General features: G+C 41.6%; 1 protein-coding gene across 6 annotated transcripts in view; it reads left to right on the top strand.

The window, feature by feature from the left end:
• MARK3 (microtubule affinity regulating kinase 3) overlaps nucleotides 1–19,319 on the top strand; it is a 113,663-nt gene that overhangs the window by 60,939 nt on the left and 33,405 nt on the right. For 5 of the 6 annotated variants that reach the window (XM_047080022.1, XM_047080019.1, XM_047080017.1 and 2 more), the window contains exons 4-6: nucleotides 10,014–10,062; nucleotides 12,993–13,058; nucleotides 17,575–17,645. In XM_047080022.1, coding sequence (XP_046935978.1) covers nucleotides 10,014–10,062; nucleotides 12,993–13,058; nucleotides 17,575–17,645 — 186 coding nt within the window. Of the gene's footprint in view, nucleotides 1–8,186; nucleotides 8,275–10,013; nucleotides 10,063–12,992; nucleotides 13,059–17,574; nucleotides 17,646–19,319 lie in introns of all 6 variants that reach the window. The other variant, XM_047080021.1, reaches the window with a different exon arrangement.

The following is a 19,319-nucleotide window of genomic DNA, read 5'->3' as shown; positions in this document are numbered from 1 at the left end:
GGAGAAGTGAGACCCTCGGGCACTCTTCATTGGTGGGAATGCAAACTGTTGCAGCTGCTGTGGAAAACAGTATGAAGAGTCTTCAAACAATTAACAGGAGATCTGGCAGTCTCCCTTCTGGGTGCACATCCATAGGAAATGAAGTCACCGACTCAAAGAGCTATCTCACCTTCACTAGCCAAAGACATTAACATACAAAACAGATGGATAAAGAAGATGTGAGATCACACACACACACACACACACACACACACACACACTCATGCAGGAATATCATTCAGCCACGAGAAAGGAAATCTTGCTGTTTGAGGCAACGTGGATGGATCTCAAGGGCATTATGTTAAGTTAAACAAGCGAGATGGAAAAAGACAAATATTGTATGTTCTCACTTCTATGTAGAATCTTAAAAAACCGAACTCCTAGAAGCAGAGGGTAGGCAGTGGGGGATGGGGGAAATGGGGACAGGTGGATACAAAGGATACAACTTCCTGTTATGGGGCGCCTGGATGGCTCAGTCAGTGAAGCATCCGACTCTCGGTTTCAGCTCAGGTGGTGATCTCTCCGTTTCGTGAGTTCAAGCCCCGAGTTGGACTCTGCACGGACGGTGTGGAGCCTGCTTGGGATTCTCTCTCTCTCTCTCTCTCTCTCTCTCTCTCTCTCTCTCTGCCCCACCCCCACTTGCGCTGTCTCTGTCTCTCTCAAAATAAATAAATAAACTAAAAAAAAAAAAACTTCCCCGGTTCTAAAGATGGTTAGTGTCCAGGGATCTCACGTATAGCACGGTGTTTGGCGTTAACAATACCGTGTTGTATATTCGACGCTGCTGTGGACGTAGCACCACCATGACAACAATGAAATGGTAATTACGTGAGGCGAAGGGTGTGTTAACTGACTTCATTTTGGTAAAGATTTCACAAAATATAGGTGTTTCAGATCATTACATTTTATACCTTAAACTTTCACTGTGTCACATGTTAATTATATGTCATTGAAGCTGAGGGGGCATCTAGTGGCTCAGTCTGTTAAGGGTCCGATTCTTGATCTCTGCTCAGGTCATGATCTCCCAGTTCGTGAAATCAATCCCCAAGTCAGGCTCCACACTGAGCATGGAGTCTGCTTGGGATTCTCTCTCTCCCTCTCTCTCTGCCCCTCCCCTGCCCAAGCTCTGTCTCTGTCTCTCAAAATAAATAAACATCTTTTCAAAAAACACCTTTTAAAGTTGAGGGGAAACTTTTCTGGGAGAAAAATCTAATCTATTGGGTTTTTTTAATGTTTTTTTTGAGAGGGAGAGAGAGAGACAGTGTGAGCAGGGGAGGGGCAGAGAGAGAGGGAGACACAGACTCCCAACCAGGCTCCAAGCTCTGAGCTCATGACCTGAGCTGAAGTTGGTGACTGAGCCACCCAGGAGCCCCAAGAAAAATCTAATATATAATTCTTTACCCAGCCAAACTGTCAATCACATGTGAAGACAGAATCAAATATTCTGGGGCATGCAAGGTCTTAAAATTAACCATTTACTTACCCTCACTTGGGAACTATTGGTGGGATATACTTACCCTCACTTAGGAACCACAACAAGAGAGAATACCAAGAAAGAGACAAGTGTAGGATCCAGAACAGGAAATCCAACAGAGTGGGCCTTGAGAACAGGACAGAGGCCTTCAAAATATGAATATCTATGAGGAAAAAAAATTACTTAACTGTGAAAGTATTTTGAAAGATTTACACCTCTGTCACAGAGTTTAAGGGTGAATTAGTAAAGTGAGGGATACATAGAAAACTTAAGTAAACAGGGACACCTGGATGGCTTGGTTGGTTCAGCATCTGACCTGATTCGGCTCAGGTCATGATCTCATGGTTCATGGGATTGAGTTCTGCATTGGACTTCATGCTGATGGCATGGAGCCTGCTTGGGATTTTCTCTCTCCCTCTCTTTCTCTCAAAATTATTTATTTAATAAACTTAAACAAAAAAACTTAGGTGAACAAAATTACCAAGGAAGTTATTGGCTCCAAGAAAACCAAAAATAAATAAAAAAGATGGAAATGCATTCCATCCATGTAAATATTTATATAACGTAAACTGAATGATTTAGCCAAATGCTATCATAACTGATTAGGAAGAAGGAGGGAAGGGACATACCGTGGCGGGAGGACATAAGAGAGTGAAGTCTTCACTGCCCATATTAAGAAATCAGTAAAGGGGCACCTAGCTGGCTCAAACAGTTGAGCATCTAACTCTTGACCTCAGATCAGGTCTTGATCTCAAGGTCATGAGTTCAGGCCCCACATTGAGTTCCACACTGAGTATGTAGCCTATTTAAATTCAGTAGATAATGGGGTTGGGGAGGGGCTAAACAAATCCGTGAACAGCAGTGCAAGCAGGCTATTTAGAAGTAAGGCAGCAAATGGCCAGAGTTGAAAATGCTTGCTATAGTAGGTAGCTACAAGAAAACGTCTGAAATGGAAAATTAAGGAAGCATTACATTCTGGCTTTTTAGAAATAAGTAGGTAAACAGTAGGTGAAATAGCTAAAAAAGTTGAAAGGATTGCTTTTGGGAACTTCACAGAGAAGAGAGGCAAACAGAAGAGGGCAGGGATGAGTTTGGATAAGTCACCAACAGTGCCTGCCTTGGCAGACACAGGTCTTACTTCCTTAACTCCATAAAAGGTCATGCAAATCAGTGAACAGGAGTATATAATCTGTGGAAAATAATCGAAAGATATACTTAAGTAATTAATAGGACAGATGGTCAGTATTCAAGTAAAAATGTTCAACCATTTTCTCATCACTCAGATCTGCAAAAAAAACTAGTGATGCATAGTGTTGACAAGAGTGTAGAGAAATAGGAAACCGCATATTGTTGACAAGAGTGTAATGTATTTCAATCTAGTAATATAGCACTAACAAAGCTTTAAAGGTATGCATGCCCTTTGGGGGTGTCTGGCTGGTAGAACATGTGACTCTTGATCTTGAGGTTTTGAGTTTGAGCCCCACGCTGGGTTATAGAGATTACTTTAAAAAATAAAATCTTAAAAAAAAAAAAAGTGTGTATGCCCTTTGGCCCCCATTCGCTTTCTAAGACTCTACCTTGCCAGTATATTTGCATAAGTGTACAAGAATGTATATACAATAGTCCCCTCCTATCCAAGAGGGGCACGTTCCAAGACTCCCTATCTGAAACTATGGATAGTACCAAACTTGCATATACTACGTTTTTCCTGTACACACACACACCTATGATAAAGTTGAATTTACAAATTAGGCATAGTAAGAGTAGCAATAATGACTAATAAAGTAGAATAATAACAATGTACTGTAGTAAAGTTCTATGAATGTGGTCTCTCTCAAAACATCTTACTGTACTGTACTTCCCCTTCTTCTCTTGTGATGATGTGAGATAATAAAATGCCTAGTGATGAGATGAAGTGAGGTGAGTGATGTAGGCATATGACAGCGTTCAGCTACTCCCGACCTTTTAACTATACATCAGAAGGAGCATCATCTGCTTTTGGACTGAGGTTGATCATAGGGAACTGAAACTGCAGATAAGGCCGAGGGGCGGGGCACTACTGCACAAGGATGTTCAGTTTAATGTTATAATAGCATAAATTTATTAGCAACCTACGTGACGTCAGTAAAATCCTAGTTAAATGCATTGTAATACACCCAGACGTGTCATATCCCCACATCTCTAGACATCTCTTCCTGGGTAGGAGAGGTCATTGCTTTTGGCTAGTGTTGTTAGATGGTCTTTAATAATGCTGCTAATTACCTTATTTCCCTATCATCTGTTAACTTTCCTATTCTGTTCTTTATTTCAAGACATTTAATGTCAGGGTGGTTCTCAGAGCAACTGGAATCTCTGCCTGTCTTAAATTTTGCCTTATGGCACTGGCTGTCACATTTACTTGACTTCAGAGACTCTCCCTAGAAGACTCGCTTGCCTTTCACCCACCAGCAGCCTCCCACCCACATGGTGAGAAGGAATAGGATTTGCTCTTCTTGTTACCAGAGATCAAAACACAGCAATTTCCAGCTACCTTGTCTTTTTTAAGAATTCCCCTTTTAGCTAAAACAAAAAACAAAAAGCTTTGTTCATTCTCAACCTTTTTTCTTAAAAATCAGATTAATTGGGGGAAGGGAGATTAAATACAGTTATGTGATTCAAAGTTCAAAGGACAGAAAAAAGTATAGAAGGAATGGTCTTCATTCAGCCCTTGACTTCCAGTCACCCTGATCCTGCTCCTGGGACAACCAGTAGCATCAGTTTCTGTTTGTCCTTCCAGAGATATTCCGTGTACAGAAAAGCGAAGACCTGTATTTTTCCTTTTTCACACCAATGCATTTTCTTCACAATTTCTTCTTCATTAAACTCTGTGGGTTTTTGCCAGCCTCTCTCCCTTGGTTTTATCTGAGAGAGGCTTTGATTTATCCTTTCGTTGAGCAAAGCTGCAGGGAGCAGCGTAGTAAAACAGAGGAACAGAGATTCCTGCACAGTGAAGAGGAAGAGCAGGTATATCACCTTTCCGTCTTCCCTTCCTAAAGCACCCTTGAGATGCCCCAGGACCTGGTATGCTATGCTGTTGGTCAATAGATTCCCGGCCCCGCGTGTAGGTCTGTGGTAGGCATTAGACCCCGGTGTCCGGATCTCATGGTCTCTGGCTGCCTTGAGTCTCTGTTGTGGACCCCAGCTCTTTGAAATGTTTGCTTTTCGGTGTCTCTGTCTTTTCATTCTGCACAATTAGGCAGTGTTGCGTCATTCCAAGGATGACATCTCTATGCTGGTAATTCTACAGAGTTTATCTCTAGCCCAGAATTTTTTCTTGAGGTCCGGACACACATACTATGCTGTGTTTGCACTGGCCTCCAGCACCCCTCGCACTGCTTGTCCGAAACCAGCTCAGTCTGCCCTGCTGTGCTGTGGCTCAGACCATCACATCTTCTCTGTCTCAGAGTGGCACCCGAGGTGTCAGCGTCCCCTTGGCCTCTGACTCCTTTACCCTCTGGATGTTTCTTGACTGTGTCTCCTTCTCTTTATCCGAGACTGCTAATAATTACTCGTGAATCTTAGATTTACAATACGGCTGTTTTCTATTAAAGAAGAAGGTGGTCATTATGTTTGCTTCATGATTTCTACCACCTAAGTTGTCGTTCAGCCTGTCACTCAGCTGCCATGAAAAGCACAGGCCGTCCACGTTACAGCCTGTTCCTCCTGTCTCGTACCTGTGTATCTGGAGAGGCGAGCCTTGACCCCAGTTTTATATGACCCCTTCCTCCCCACCCTTCAAGCTCTTTTTTTATGTTCTCACTTCATTTTACATTACTTGGTAAATTGTCTTTTTCCAAAGATCATTTCCGGACGTCCCAGGTCCTGGCTGTTGGGACATTTCTTTACTCTCTGGTGCTGTATATTTGGTGTCCTTGGTATTCTGATCACCAGGATCCTGAATCTTTGCCTTCGAACATGTTTGTTCTCCTGGGTGACCAGTTCCTAGAGGACATGGAGATGTTAGGAGGATGCAGATTAGTCACTTTATCCATTTCAGTGGTTTTTTCATTTTGTTTTTTTTACAACTAGCCTCTGCATAAGATTGAAAAGGAACATAGAGAAATACAGTAAATTAATATGGTAGAAATAGGTGATTTCTCTTCAAGTGTCCTTTTATAATAAAACTTTTTTTTCTTTCTATAATCTATTTATTTTTTATAATTTACATCCAAGTTAGTTAGCACATGGTGCAATAATGATTTCAGGAGTAGATTTCAGTGATTCATCCCCTATGTATAACTCCCAGTGCTCATCCCAACAAGTGTCTTCCTCAATGCCCTTTACCCATTTAGCCCATCCCCCCACCCTTCCAGCAACCCTCTGTTTGTTCTCTGTGTTTAGGAGTCTCTTCTGTTTTGTCCCCCTCCTTGTTTTTGTTTTTGTTTTTGTTTTAATTTTTTTTTTAACGTTTGTTTATTTTTGAGACAGAGAGAGAGACAGAGCATGAACGGGGGAGGAGCAGAGAGAGAGGGAGACACAGAATCGGAAGCAGGCTCCAGGCTCTGAGCCGTCAGCCCAGAGCCCGACGCGGGGCTCGAACTCACGGACCGCGAGATCGTGACCTGGCTGAAGTCGGAGGCTTAACCGACTGAGCCACCCAGGCACCCCCCCCCCTTGTTTTTATATTATTTTTGCTTCCCTTCCCTTATGTTCATCTGTTTTGTATCTTAAAGTCTTCATATGAGTGAAGTCATATGATATTTGTCTTTTTCTAATTTCGCTTAGCATAATGCCCTCTAGTTCCATCCACGTAGTTGCAAATGGCAAGATTTCAGTATAATAACAAAACTTTTAAAAGAATGCTGTACTACCCATCCCTCTGTCGGGCCCCATTCACCTTTCCTCTGGGTTTCACAGCGCTTCCCTCGGCATACCCTCTGCTGTAAGTCATGGGTTGTCTGTAGTAGATTAGTCGCCTACTGCTCTCCAACAAATCACTCCAACACTTAGCAACTTAAATGAAGCCATTTGTTATCTCACAGTTTCTGCGAGTCTTGTGTTAGGGAGTGACTTAAGGGGGTAGTTCTGTCCCAGGGGCTCCTGGGGAGTTTTGGTCGGAGCCACAGCTACAGGCATCTGCAGACTTGACTGGGGCTCTCAGCTCTGCTTCCAGAGGAGCCCTCTCACCTGGCTTTGTCTAGGGGCTGCATTTCCTCACAGGCCATGGGCATGAGGCCTCAGCACCTTGCCATCTGGGTCTGTCCATCGGAGGGTTGAACGTCCTCGTGACACACAAGCAAGTGATCTGAGACCTGGAGGGTGCCATGTGCCTTTCAGGACCTGGTCAATCTCTGAATGCCCCCCACCATCACTTCTGCCTTACTCAGTTCATTCAAAGCAGGTCACTAAGTATACCCCTCACTCAAAGGCAAGGATATTAATGTTCTATCTTTTGCAGGGAGGATTATCAAAGAATTTGTGGACACCACAAATTTTAGAATTAAAAAATATATCTTTAAAAAAAGAATTTTAAAACCACCATGCCTGGGATGCTTATTGAAAGAAAGATTCTCAGGGTGCCTGGGTAGCTCAGTCGGTTGAGCATCCAACTCTTGGTTTCAGCTCAGGCCATGATCCCAGGATCCTGGGATCGAGCCCCACATCAGACTCCATGCCCACTCAAGATTCATTCATTCATTCTCTCTCTCTCTCTCTCTCTCTCTCTCTCTCTCTCTCTCTCTCTCTCTCTCAAAGAGGGTGGGGGGCACCTGGGTGGCTCAGGGTTGAGTGTCCAACTCTTGGTTTTGGCTCAGATCATGATCCCAGTGAGTTTGAGGCTCTGAGCCTGCTTGGTTGGGATTCACTCTCTTCCTCTCTCTCTGTCCCTCCCCTGCTCACTCACACTTTCTCTGTCTCAAAAATAACGTAAAAAAAATGTTTGTTTGTTTAAGTACGATTCTCAGTCCCATTTCTGATCTAGCGAGAGGTAGGGCCCAGGGACCTGCAGTTTGCATATCCTTATGATTCTGATGCAGGTGACCTGAAAACCATGCTCGGAAATGCACTGTTCTGCCAGATGGATCCCTTGGTCTTCCTTAAATAGTCTTTTTTTTTTTTTTTAATTTTTTTTTCAAGTTTTATTTATTTTTGAGAGAGAGCATGAGTTGGGGAGAGGCAGAGAGAGAGGGAGACACAGAATCCAAAGCAGGCTCCAGGCTCTGAGCTGTCAGCACAGAGCCCGATACGGGGCTCAAACTCACAGACCATCAGATCATGACCCGAGCTGAAGTCAGACGCTCAACCCACTGAGCCACCCAGGCACCCCCTTAAATAGTCTTAATTGGTCACGCCATATCTTTCCTCATGTGTCCACAGCACACTGAGCTCATTTTCTGCTGTAGACCTCTTGTTAAGTCCTGCACAAGTCTGGTTACTAAAGTGAGCTCTTGCCTCCCTTGGGCTCCTGGAATACTGCATCATCTTTTCCTGCTCCTTGGCCCTGAGTACTTTGTTTCAGTGCTGCACTGCCAGTAGGGATTTAAAACTGATCACCTTCATTTGACCTGCCCTCCTGCCAGCAGAACTATGAAACCACACTGCTTGGTGGTCAGTACGTGTGCCAGAGGAGTGCTGTGTGCCAGGCTTGGTCTCAAGTACAGTAGTGAAAGGACACTGATGTGCCCCCTCCCCACAGGTCCACCAAAAGTGTGTCCTTACACTTGAAAGACATTGTAATGAGGAAGCAAACAGACCGCTATGATGTAAAACAAAGATCTTCTCAGGTGAGGTTTACAGAGGATCTGCCTGAGACTTCAAGGACAGAAAGAAGAGACTCTAAGGAAGGAAGGAGCTTTGTATGCTCTCCTACCTGAGAGGAGTCACAGGAGTTGGGGTGGCTGGAGCTGAGGTGGGAGGAGCAAGCCTGGGTTTCATTCGAAATGCAGTGTCCTAACTTGTTTTGGCTTTGTATCTAACTTGGAGCTCTTCTAATTTAGCAGTTGTGGAAATAACTGGGAGTTTCAGATTATATGCTACAAATTCAACTATAATGGATTGGAAAACAGGATTTCTATGTTGGCTTGACAGAGGGAAACTACAAACTCAAGCCTGAGTGGTAGTCAGGGTAGTTACTTCTCATCTCAGAACATAAAATGTGAGAATGACCACAGCAGCAACAGGAGAGATTTGTGTTGGAGAGAAAAGTGCCTTTAGAGATGACCCAGCCTTCAGGAAAGGAATCTTACTCTTCTGACCCCGTGTTTTTAGGCTCTGAGCTCGGTTTATAGGTCAGATACATCCATGCCCATCTCCATGCTCCTAGCTGTTAGGTGCCGATTCAATTCTAGATTAGATGTGGTGGGCAGGGCAAGTGCGGTAAGACCCCTGTGATTTCTCCCCAGATTCCTTTCCACATAGTCAGCTGCTCCTCCTTCCCAAGTTCTGCTCAGCCCATGCCTCTCATAGGTTATGGATACTGGGTGTTGGGAGACCTGCTTCTAGTAGCCCAGTTCCCTACAGAAAGAGAGCAGGACCTTCGGAGATCTTTTCCTCCCCTTTCCTGGTTTCCACCTGTTTGCAAGAGGGTGGAATAAGATGGTCTCTAGAATTGTTACTTTCTGAGATCTTCTGACACTAGCCGAGGCCGTACACTGTGCCCCTCTTCTGAATTTACAGCACATGTGTATACGACAGGTTAATATTTCTCCTTATTCTTCGTGATGGCTGGACAGCTCTCGGCTTGCCTGGGTGGTTTTTGTTATGTCATCTGCTGGGTTCACTTGTATGGCAGCATTCGGTTGACAAGTTGATGGGGCTGTCCTCTGTTGGAGCAGTGGCTCTTTTCCTACATACAGCCTTTCGTCCTTAAAGAGGCTGGACTGGCCTCTTCATTTCATGCCAACATCATTCCAAGAGAGCAAGCCCTGATATTCAACCGCTTATCCAGCCTTTTCTTCAAATTTGGTACTGTCCCACAGGCCAGAGCCAGAGCAGGTCACACAGCCCATACAAAAGCGTGAACATGCGAGACAGGGCTCAGTAGGATCACTAGGGTCACAGTCTGCCACAACTTCCATGCTAAATTACCTGCCTTCTCCAACAAGGATTTCCCAAAGTGGGTTTGTTCACAGTCTTCTTGTAGAATTACTTGGAATTATCAGTCGAATACACTTGTGATGTAGGTCTTTAGGACTGTACATGTATGGATTTGCAATATCTGCCCCTGGGTAGATACTGAATCAGACTAAGTTTCATCACAGACTGTTCTTGCCTAAATGGTCTCATGTGTTCAGGATAGCAAAATATAATGCAGATTGTTATATCATCCTCCTCTGGGACTTCTGCTTTTTCAGGAGATAAAACTGAAGCATTTATAGCTACCCTGGACTCTCATACTAGTGTTAGATGTGGACTGTTGAACGTTAGCAATGGATCAGTTATCTAAGAGATTTAAATTTGTATTACAACAGTGGAATAGAATGTTTAATAACCTGTGTTGGGGGATTATGTGTTTGTTTTTTAGCTCTTCAGAGAAGTAAGAATAATGAAGATTTTAAATCATCCAAACATAGGTACTTTCTGCTTTCTTAAATACTTTTGGGTCTAAATGCATTCCATTTTGTGTCTAAACATACATCCCAGGAGTGGTAGGAGATTCCTTCCTTCCTCCCAGCCCAGGTACACTTTTCGTAAAATCTGTGTTTATACAAATTTTTGATCATTTGTATTAAGTTTTTGAAATTGCTGAAGACAGTCAAAAGCTTAGGTATTAAACACTTGAATTTAAAACTTAATTGCAGTAGAAACATCTGTAATCAGATTATAATTTTCTAATTTTTAATGCATATTAGAACATAACGTAATTTTATTTCATAGAGAAGGGAATTATAAGTCAGAGTTAAGGTTTCAAAGGTATAACAGTTTTTGCCATGGCATTGTTCTTAAGAAATTATTTGTATATTGAGTTGTATTTTTAAAAATACAGGATACCTGCTATTTAATGGAATTTTGATAGGAATTGTTCTGTTCGGTACAAATTTGTGTTATGTGCCCTTTGTGTGCATAGCTTTGTGCTAGGTGGGATGAGGTGGGAGTGTAAAAGGTAGAGGGGCGCCTGGCTGGTTCAGTCAGTAGAGCACACAGCTCTTGATCTTGGAGTCATGGGTTCAGGCCCCATGTTGGGTGTAGAGCTTACTTAAAAATAAGTGAGTGAGTAAGGATGAGGAAGGGCTGTGGTCCTGCTCTCATCATAATTGTTGGAACAAGGCAAACGTATGCAAATTACTTAGTATTTTGTATATACATCTCAATGAAAGCTTGATCCCACATATAACATAATAGAGCTCTTTTAAAATAATACTTTTTTTTGCACAATGCTATCTCCTACAATCTAAAAATATTATTTCAAGAGTGAAATAGCTGTTAAGACAGCCACTTGACAGCCAACTTAATATCAAAATCAGTTCTAGGAAGTAGAAGGGATGATATTTGATGCTAAGGATACCCTTTCAAGAATTCTTTTTTTTTTTTTTTTTAATTTGCATCCAAGTTAGTTAGCATATAGTGCAATAATGATTTTAGAAGTAGAATACAGCGATTCATCCCCTACGTATAACACCCAGTGCTCATCGCAACAAATGTCCTCCTTTAATGCCCCTTGCCCATCTAGCCTGTCCCCCCACCCAGGACCCCTCCAGCAACCCTCAGTTTGTTCTTTATATTTAAGAGTCTCTTATGTATCGTCCCCCTCCCTGTTTTCACATTACTTTTGCTTCCCTTCCCTTCTGTTCATCTGTTTTGTATCTTAAATCCCACATATGAGTGGGAGTGATATTTGTCTTTAATTTCACTTAGTATAATACCCTCTAGTTCTGCCCATGTTGTTGCGACCCTATCAAGAATTCTTAAGGCATAAGAATAGAAAATAAAATGGAGCCACAGGAGGGAAAAGCTTACACCCTGTTTCATCAGGTCTAAGCCACATTATTTAAAAGGCATTATTAGTTTCACATACTGCTAAGGAAAAAAAAATGCTACCAAGTCATCATCTTATTATTAGTGATATTAGTTAAAATGTGAAAATCTTAGAATCAATAAATATATGTTAGGAGAAGTAGAACAAGGAATATAATAGTGGGAAGAAAACATTTCCTTACTTTTCATTTCAGCCCTTTGTGGTTAGCTAACTCTCGATTTCAGATTCCAGCTTTGCACCAAATAACCAATCACAGCAGCCTAGAACTTGCTAACTTAAACATATTTTGTGTTTTATTTAGTTAAATTGTGCCCTGATTAGACTTCTCTCTACTTACTCCTAAATAACATATCTTTGATAATAGGTATGAATTTCTAAAATTTTAAATTTGTATTGGATTCAGAGAGCTTTTGCAGAAGAGCCAGTATTTGCATTGATAATGTTGATGGTTTACCAGCATATATGCCTTAAATTTCTTTAAATTCTTTTTCCTGACAACCTGAATATAACATTTTAGAAATGATACAACTCCTAAAGCCAAGACTACACTATATGTTAACTAACTTGAAAATAAATTAAAAAAAAAAAAAGAAATGATATAATAGTTTTATTCATCAGCTCAACAAACATTGCATACTATGTTAGACACTTTATTTGGTCTGATGCTCTATATTAAAGTATCAGAAAATAGTCTGCAGTAAAAGAGACTAGCACACCCTCCCCCTTTTTTTGGTAAGTTGAACTTTCAAGTATGCATTACCAAAATAAAGTAGATATGGAAAAAGTGATTCAGTAGTTTTAGGCATGTACTTCAGTTTGATTTTTAAATGTGTATATTTCTGATTGATTTGATTTGGTTTGGTAAATTAGCAGTAATAGAAGTATTATTTTTATCTGTAACAAGAGACTGCTATAGCGCAGTCACATTGACCCATTGTAAATAATTCTTTAAAAAGTTCTTTTCAATTAATGATAGCATAATCCCTTCTAATATTTTCCATCTCTGGCTGCAGAATAGTAACAAAAGAACCTTCTTCTCTGAGAACAAGTGAACAGAAATCTCACGTGGAATTGTTCTGTATACCCTTAAAGCCATAATGACAAGTGAACAGACTTAAACTTGGAGGAGTAGAGTAGATCTAAGCAGCTCCTGCAGGTTAGACATGAAATAAGAACTCTTCCTGAGGGGAAAGGCGGAGCTGCTGGGAAGGCAGGCAGCTAGCCAGTGTAGACACAGCACAGGACGAGGATGGAGGAGATATGCACAGGTGCACTGCCTAGGCTGCTGAGTGCATGCCAGAGTCACATCACTTGAGCACCCAGAAATTGTTCTTATGGAATTCCATGCTTTTAAAAGTCAGTTGTTGTGTGTGATAAAATTCCCAAAGAATATTCTTTGAAGAAGGCCAGTTATAAAAATCTTTAACCGGGGAAAAAGTTACCGTTCATAGTTACAGTTTATATGTACATTGTATATGCATAAAGACATTTGTTTCTTTTTTTCCTGTATTCTTTCCCCTCCCCCAGTGAAGTTGTTCGAAGTCATTGAAACTGACAAAACACTGTACCTAATCATGGAGTATGCAAGCGGAGGTAAGAATTTTAAAAGGTTTTTCTTCCTTTCTCCCTTTTAGAAGAATGCGCAACCACACTGCCCGTATGGATGATTGTTCGGGTTTCATTTACCGTCCAGAGTTGCAATACAGCAGCAGGGGATCAGGAAGGAAAGCTGTCTTGGCTCTTCTGTGGGTTGCTATTAAGTACTTCACTATTAGCATTAATAAGTGATGATATCCAAAACTTGGATTTTTTTATTGTTGGCAAGATGTACATAACATAAAATTCAGCATTTTAAGTGTACAGTTCTGTGGCATTCAGTACATTGACATTGTTGTGCAACCGTGACCACCATCCATCCCCAGAACTTTTCATTTTCCCAAACTGAAACTCTGTCCCCATTAAACACTAACCTCCCTCTCCTCCTCCCCAGCCCCTGGCACCCCCCATTCTTCTCTCTGTCTCTATGAATTTGACTCCTCTTAGGGACCTCATAGGAGTGGAATCATACAATACTTCTGTGATTCGTCTGTTCCACTCAGCACAATGTCCTCAAGGTTTATCCATGTTGTAGCATGTGTCAGAATTTCCTTCCTTTTTAAGGTTGAATAATATTCCATTATGTATATACATACATACACCACATTTTGTTTATTTTAAGAACTTGAATTTTTAAATATATCAGTGCCTTAGCCTGTTTGAAATAAATGTGTACTGTATATTGGATGGTTTTCTTTATCAGATAATAATGTCATTGGTGTTCCTCTTTCCCAAGGCCAGAAATGGTGGTTGCAGTGCATACATTTAGATTTTCCTTAAAGATTAAGGATTAGTCATTTTTTGCCTACAGGGTTGTATACATATAGCCATTTTTCTGAAATGCATGTATATAACTATTGTCTTTTACAAAGATTGTCATTTTGGGGTTGAGGTTGGGTTAGGCTTGTAGTTTTTGGACCACATGTGAGTCTCCTTGTCTTTCGACGGCGGAAGCTTTCTTACTGGTCCTTGCATGCTCCTACCTCTACATAGTGCCCGGCACATAGCAGATACTCAGCAAATAAGAACTGAGCTGCATTTATGAAATTACAAATTACTGGGGACATATTCTGCTTAACTCTGCAGTATAGCTTTGACTGTTTTGATTACAGTAGAGTTTTATTTTATTGTTAGCACTTTGATCAGTCAGAAAATTGAGTCACAGCCTCTTTGCAATGAAAAGATTGTCAACCTGTTGTGGGCAAGAATGAGTTTACAATAGGCAAACCTTTGACACTACTTTTTCGTACCCCTAATTCAGTATTAGTTGTCTGATTTAGAGTTTAAATGTTTGATTTGAGAATTATTTGGGATTTTCCACAATTAAGGAGTAGTAGGAAGAACTGAAACTTAATTGCAGAACCAAAAATCTATATGGAATTCTAATGCTTTCTACTTGTGTTACAGAATTATGTTCATAACCTTTTCATTGGTGTAGCTTCTGCAGCGCACAAGTGCTTTCTCTTACCTGATCTCCTTTGACCTTCACAATGACTCCTTGATGTGGCCAGGCAGTGAAGGATGGGCTTTTTACCCTTGAAGAAATGGAGGCTGGGAAGTCATTGTGGTCACGCTGTCAGGCCTGGAGCCCGAGCCTTCTGACAGTCGATAGCCTCTCCTGAGTGGTCAGTTGGTCGTGGCTTTCTGTTCCCATGTATTTTAGGGGTCATAGAGATTGCTCTTCTGTAGGGGCAAGGCAAAAACATCTTAGAAACATCCACTTTTAGTAGAAAGAGGGTGGGCTTTTAAAAACACAGACGTGGGGTCAGTCCAGCCAGTGCCTCTCATTGACAGTGTGACCTGATAAATTAACATGTCTCTGAGCCTCTTAGTGGACATGCTAACACAGCCCTCCTTTGAGGGCTCAGTGCGGGGCTCAGCGCTGTAACGGGCACTGTTCATTGGTGATGTGGTTTTCTGGCTTGGGCTGTTTTAATCAGCTCAACAAAGCACTGTCTCCAGGACATCTGTTTTATTGTTGATACATTTGCCATTTGGAACAACCCAGAGTTTCATAAATTGACTACCTACTCCTCCCTAGCCTGGTATTTTTCAGTTTGGTAGAATCATAGAATTTTAGAATTGGAAGGAATCTTAGAAGTCATCCAAGGTAACTGCTTAATTTTTAAAGTAAATTAATTTACTTAATTTAAAGTAATTTTGGGGGGCGCCTGGGTGGCTCAGTCAGTTAAGCGTCCGACTTCAGCTCAGGTCGTGATCTCACAATCTGTGGGTTTGAGCCCCACATTTTTTTTTTTAATGTTTATTCATTTTTGAGAGAGAGAGACAGAGCATGGGGCGGGGGGAGGAGCAGAGAGAGACACAGAATCCAAAGCAGGCTCCGGGCTCCGAGCTGTCAGCACAGAGCCTGACGAGGGGCTCAAACTCACGAACTGTGAGATCATGACCTGAGCCGAAGTTGGACGCTTAACTGACTGAGCCACCCAGGTGCTCCCACAAAAAAATTTTAAGTAATTTTTAAAGTAAAGCTCTGATAGGTTGTTCTGTGCCAGCAGCGCCACTGCTAGGTGGTGGCAGGACCTGAGCTAGGACGAAGGGCTTCCTGTCAAACTGCATGGTCCCTGACCTGGGTGGGGAGAGCCACTATTTGCTCTCTTTTTCCTAATAAATTGCCTTTTGAGCTTTTCAGTTTAGCTACTTAATCTGAGTGCTAATACGCTTTTAATGAGGAAAATAAAGAGATCTGGGTTGAATTCCTGATTTATAAGTTGAATTCCTGATTTGTAACTTAGTAATTGTGAGTGTGACTTCATGGTTCCAAATCTCTTAAGAGGTTTATAATTTATAAATTTTGAATTTATAAAAATACTATTTTAAAATTATATTGACAGACCTTTCTCCATGTTACTCTACAACAACTAGTGGGTTTAATTAATCCATTAATTTTTTTAAGTCAAAACCGTTTTTCATAGGATATGCACATATCTTTAGTGGTTTTCACTTTTTAACCACTTGTTTTGACATTGTATACTGTTCTGCAAATAGAAAGGTCATTCGCTTAGAAAATGCTGACATTTTACTTAGCTGACATTTAACTTCATAATTCATCATAGTTAACACGAATCGTGTAGTGTAAATTAACATTATGTAATGCCTTTGAAAAGATCATTATGCAGTCAAATGAGAACTTGAAAATACAGTATTTATGCCCATCCATTATTTAAAAATGTTTCAGTCAGGGCTAGAAGCTTAGAAGTTGGAGATATTAATGTGCAATTCAGAGCAACTTTTTCCCCAGAAGTATTTGTTATGTTCTGAAACTAAGCATTTTTTAAGTATAAAAATCTTTTAGTTGAAAGTTGTCACTAAGCTGATGGAAATATTCTTTATTTGTATGAAGTAGATGGGATGCTTTCCCAAACACATTTTATGTCTAATTTGCTAAATTAATACCCTTTTCTGTTGATTTGAGGTATTGTTTCTTTATTCCAAATTGATAAGCAATTGGCAATTCTGATACATTTTCTGTAGTGTCACCTTTTTGCTGAGGAACCAATACTGTGTAAACTACCAGCCAGACGTCCACCAGCACGTTCTGTTGGCTCGAACTTCCCGCCGCATCCTGACTACCACCACTTCCCACTGAGGCCCAGCCTCCCTCATTCTTGCCCTGATTACTGCGCTACGCCCACTTGTCCTTCCCTTCTTTCCCCAACCTTCCCCAACCCTCCCCCCAGACACAGTGACCCTTTTAAGGGGTCAGTCATTTCACACTCTCCCCTGCTTCTCCTCTTACTCAGAGCAAAGCCTGTGGGACTCTTACGACCTCACCCCTTCTTCCCATCTCTGTGCCCTTCCCCTTGTTCATGGTTCTTCGGCCACATGGCTTCCTTGTTCTTTGCCCGGACTCTTTCTCCCAGACAAGGACGTTGTCCACCCCCTGACAGTAGTCAGCAAAGCACTTGCACATGCACACACACTTTCTGCGTACTTCCCCGCGTCTGCTCCACCGTCCTCGTCAGCCAAGATGCTCTTCGCCTGTTTACTGATTGTCTCTCCCTGCTAGACTGTAAATTCTCCACGAGGAAAGGGACTTCGCTCTGTTCACTGCCGTCTTTCCCCAGAGCCTAGAGCAGTGCCTGGCAACTAGTAGGCGCTCAGTAAATACTTCTGGAAAGAAGGAAGAAAGGAACTGCTTTTATCATAATCCTACAATGAAGGTGTCATCCTCTTTTAACACAAATCACTTTCCCATGTTAGTTTTCAGTTTTTGTGAAAGCACATTGAAAGCATAATGCTTAAAACAAAAGTTGTATAAACATAAGAGATTTTAATTGTAAGCGTTTTCTCTAGCTTAAAGATTTTATCAATGAACCTTTTGCCTATAGTTAAACTTAAGGCTAACTTAGTTCAAAATCCATGTTTCTGTTTATCTTCAAACCTGGATTTAAAAATAAAAATTAGAGCATTCCTAAAAGTGAAATATCAATTTATAGGAAAATTAGTGCTGCAAAGTAGGACTTCTGCTTACTTTCATTTTTCTCAATTTTAGGTGAAGTGTTTGACTATTTGGTTGCACATGGAAGAATGAAGGAAAAAGAAGCAAGAGCTAAATTTAGACAGGTATGAATTGATGCACCTCCAGTTTATTAATTTAATAAAGTTATCTTGCTTAAACCCTGAAGCAAAGAGTGTTTGCCTCAATAAATGCTTATAAGTCCCATTGGATGGAGCAGGGGGTTGGCCATTCGGGTCAACAAAAATTCATTAAGTGCCTTTCATGCCTAAGGCACTGTGCTAGAAATGACTGTGGGTTCTATTTCTAGCTTTATCAGAATTTTAGTCTCACGCTTAACCTTACTTTTGACAGTTGAGCCTCAAAAATCTAGTCTTTCAAAACACCTATGATTGCATTAATTAAAACCATCTCCCGGTTTTTAGCAAGAGGAGTATCACAGTCCCACAGTTCATTATTAGTTTTGTCTTCACCCTGCTCTTCAAAGACACATTCATTTTATTTTTTTAAGTTTATTTATTTATTTTGAGAGAGGGAGAGGGAGAGGGAGAGAACGAGCTGGGAAGGGGCAAAGAGAGAGAGGGACAGAGGAGCCGAAGCAGGCTCTAGGCTCTAGGCTCTGTGTTGGCAGCACAGAGCCCGACGCGGGGCTCGAACCCACGGACCATGAGATCAGGACCTGAGCCGAAGTCGGATGCTTAACTGACTGAGCCACCCAGGTGCCCCAAAGACACGCTCATTTTAATAAGCAGGTTTTAAATATAAAGGTGACCTAACTTCCCTGTTTTTACTAATCATAATCACTACTTACTGATGGATCATTACCTACCGGATATTGGGATAAGTGCTTTATCTACATTAATGTGAATCTTGCTGCAGCCTTTGTGAATTAAGGGGTCTTGTGCTCATTTGCTAAAGATAAGGAAACTGAGGCACAGGAAGATTAAATAATTTGCCCAAAATATGACGTCTGGCAAGTAGCAGACCTGCCAGTGATTCAGACCCAGGTCCTCTGACTCAAAAACTCAAATTCTTAATCGTTATATTCTCCTATTTTTTTAGATTACAAATCAGGCAACTCTTTCTGTAAAGCGCCAGAGAGTAAACATTTCAGGCTTTGTGGGCCACACAGCCTGTGTCACAGCCATTTAACTTGACTGTTGTAGCACAAAAACAGCTGTAGGCAGTTTGTAAAAGAATATGCTCCAATGAATGTGTTCCAACAAAACTTTATTTACAAGTGGTGGATCAGATTTAGCCTGAAGGCCATGATTTGCCCATCCTTGATATAGACACAGAAAAGGAGCAGGATACTTTACCGCATTTATTCCTTCCTTCCTCCCTCCCTCCCTCCCTCCCTCCCTCCCTCCCTTCCTTCCTTCCTTCCTTCCTTCATTTAATTAAATGTTTCTTATTTTTGAGAGAGAGAGAGGGAGACGCAGAAACAGAAGCAGGCTCCAGGTTCTGAGCTGTTAGCACAGAGCTCGACGTGGGGCTTGAATCCACAAACTGAGATCATGACCTGAGCTGAAGTTGGACGTTTAACTGACTGCGCCACCCAGGCACCCCCTTTACTGCTTTTAAACTAACTCTGTACTGGGGCACCTGGGGAGCTCAGGCAATTAAGCGTCTGACTCTTGATTTTGGCTCAGGTCATGATCTGACTGTTCCTAGGATCGAGCGCATGAGGCTCTATCCTGCTTGGGGTTCGTTCTCTCTCTCTCTCTCTCTCTCTCTCTCTCTCTCTCTCTCTCTCTCTCTCTCTCTCTCTCTCCCCCTCT

The sequence above is a fragment of the Lynx rufus genome, unplaced genomic scaffold, assembly GCF_022079265.1.
Source record: "Lynx rufus isolate CCGP_SWC_20201006 ecotype Redwood Valley unplaced genomic scaffold, mLynRuf1.p SCAF_17, whole genome shotgun sequence".
In the NCBI taxonomy this organism is placed as follows: Eukaryota; Metazoa; Chordata; class Mammalia; order Carnivora; family Felidae; genus Lynx; species Lynx rufus.
The sequence above is the reverse complement of the archived record's forward strand: the minus strand, read 5'-3'. Positions and strand labels throughout refer to the sequence as shown.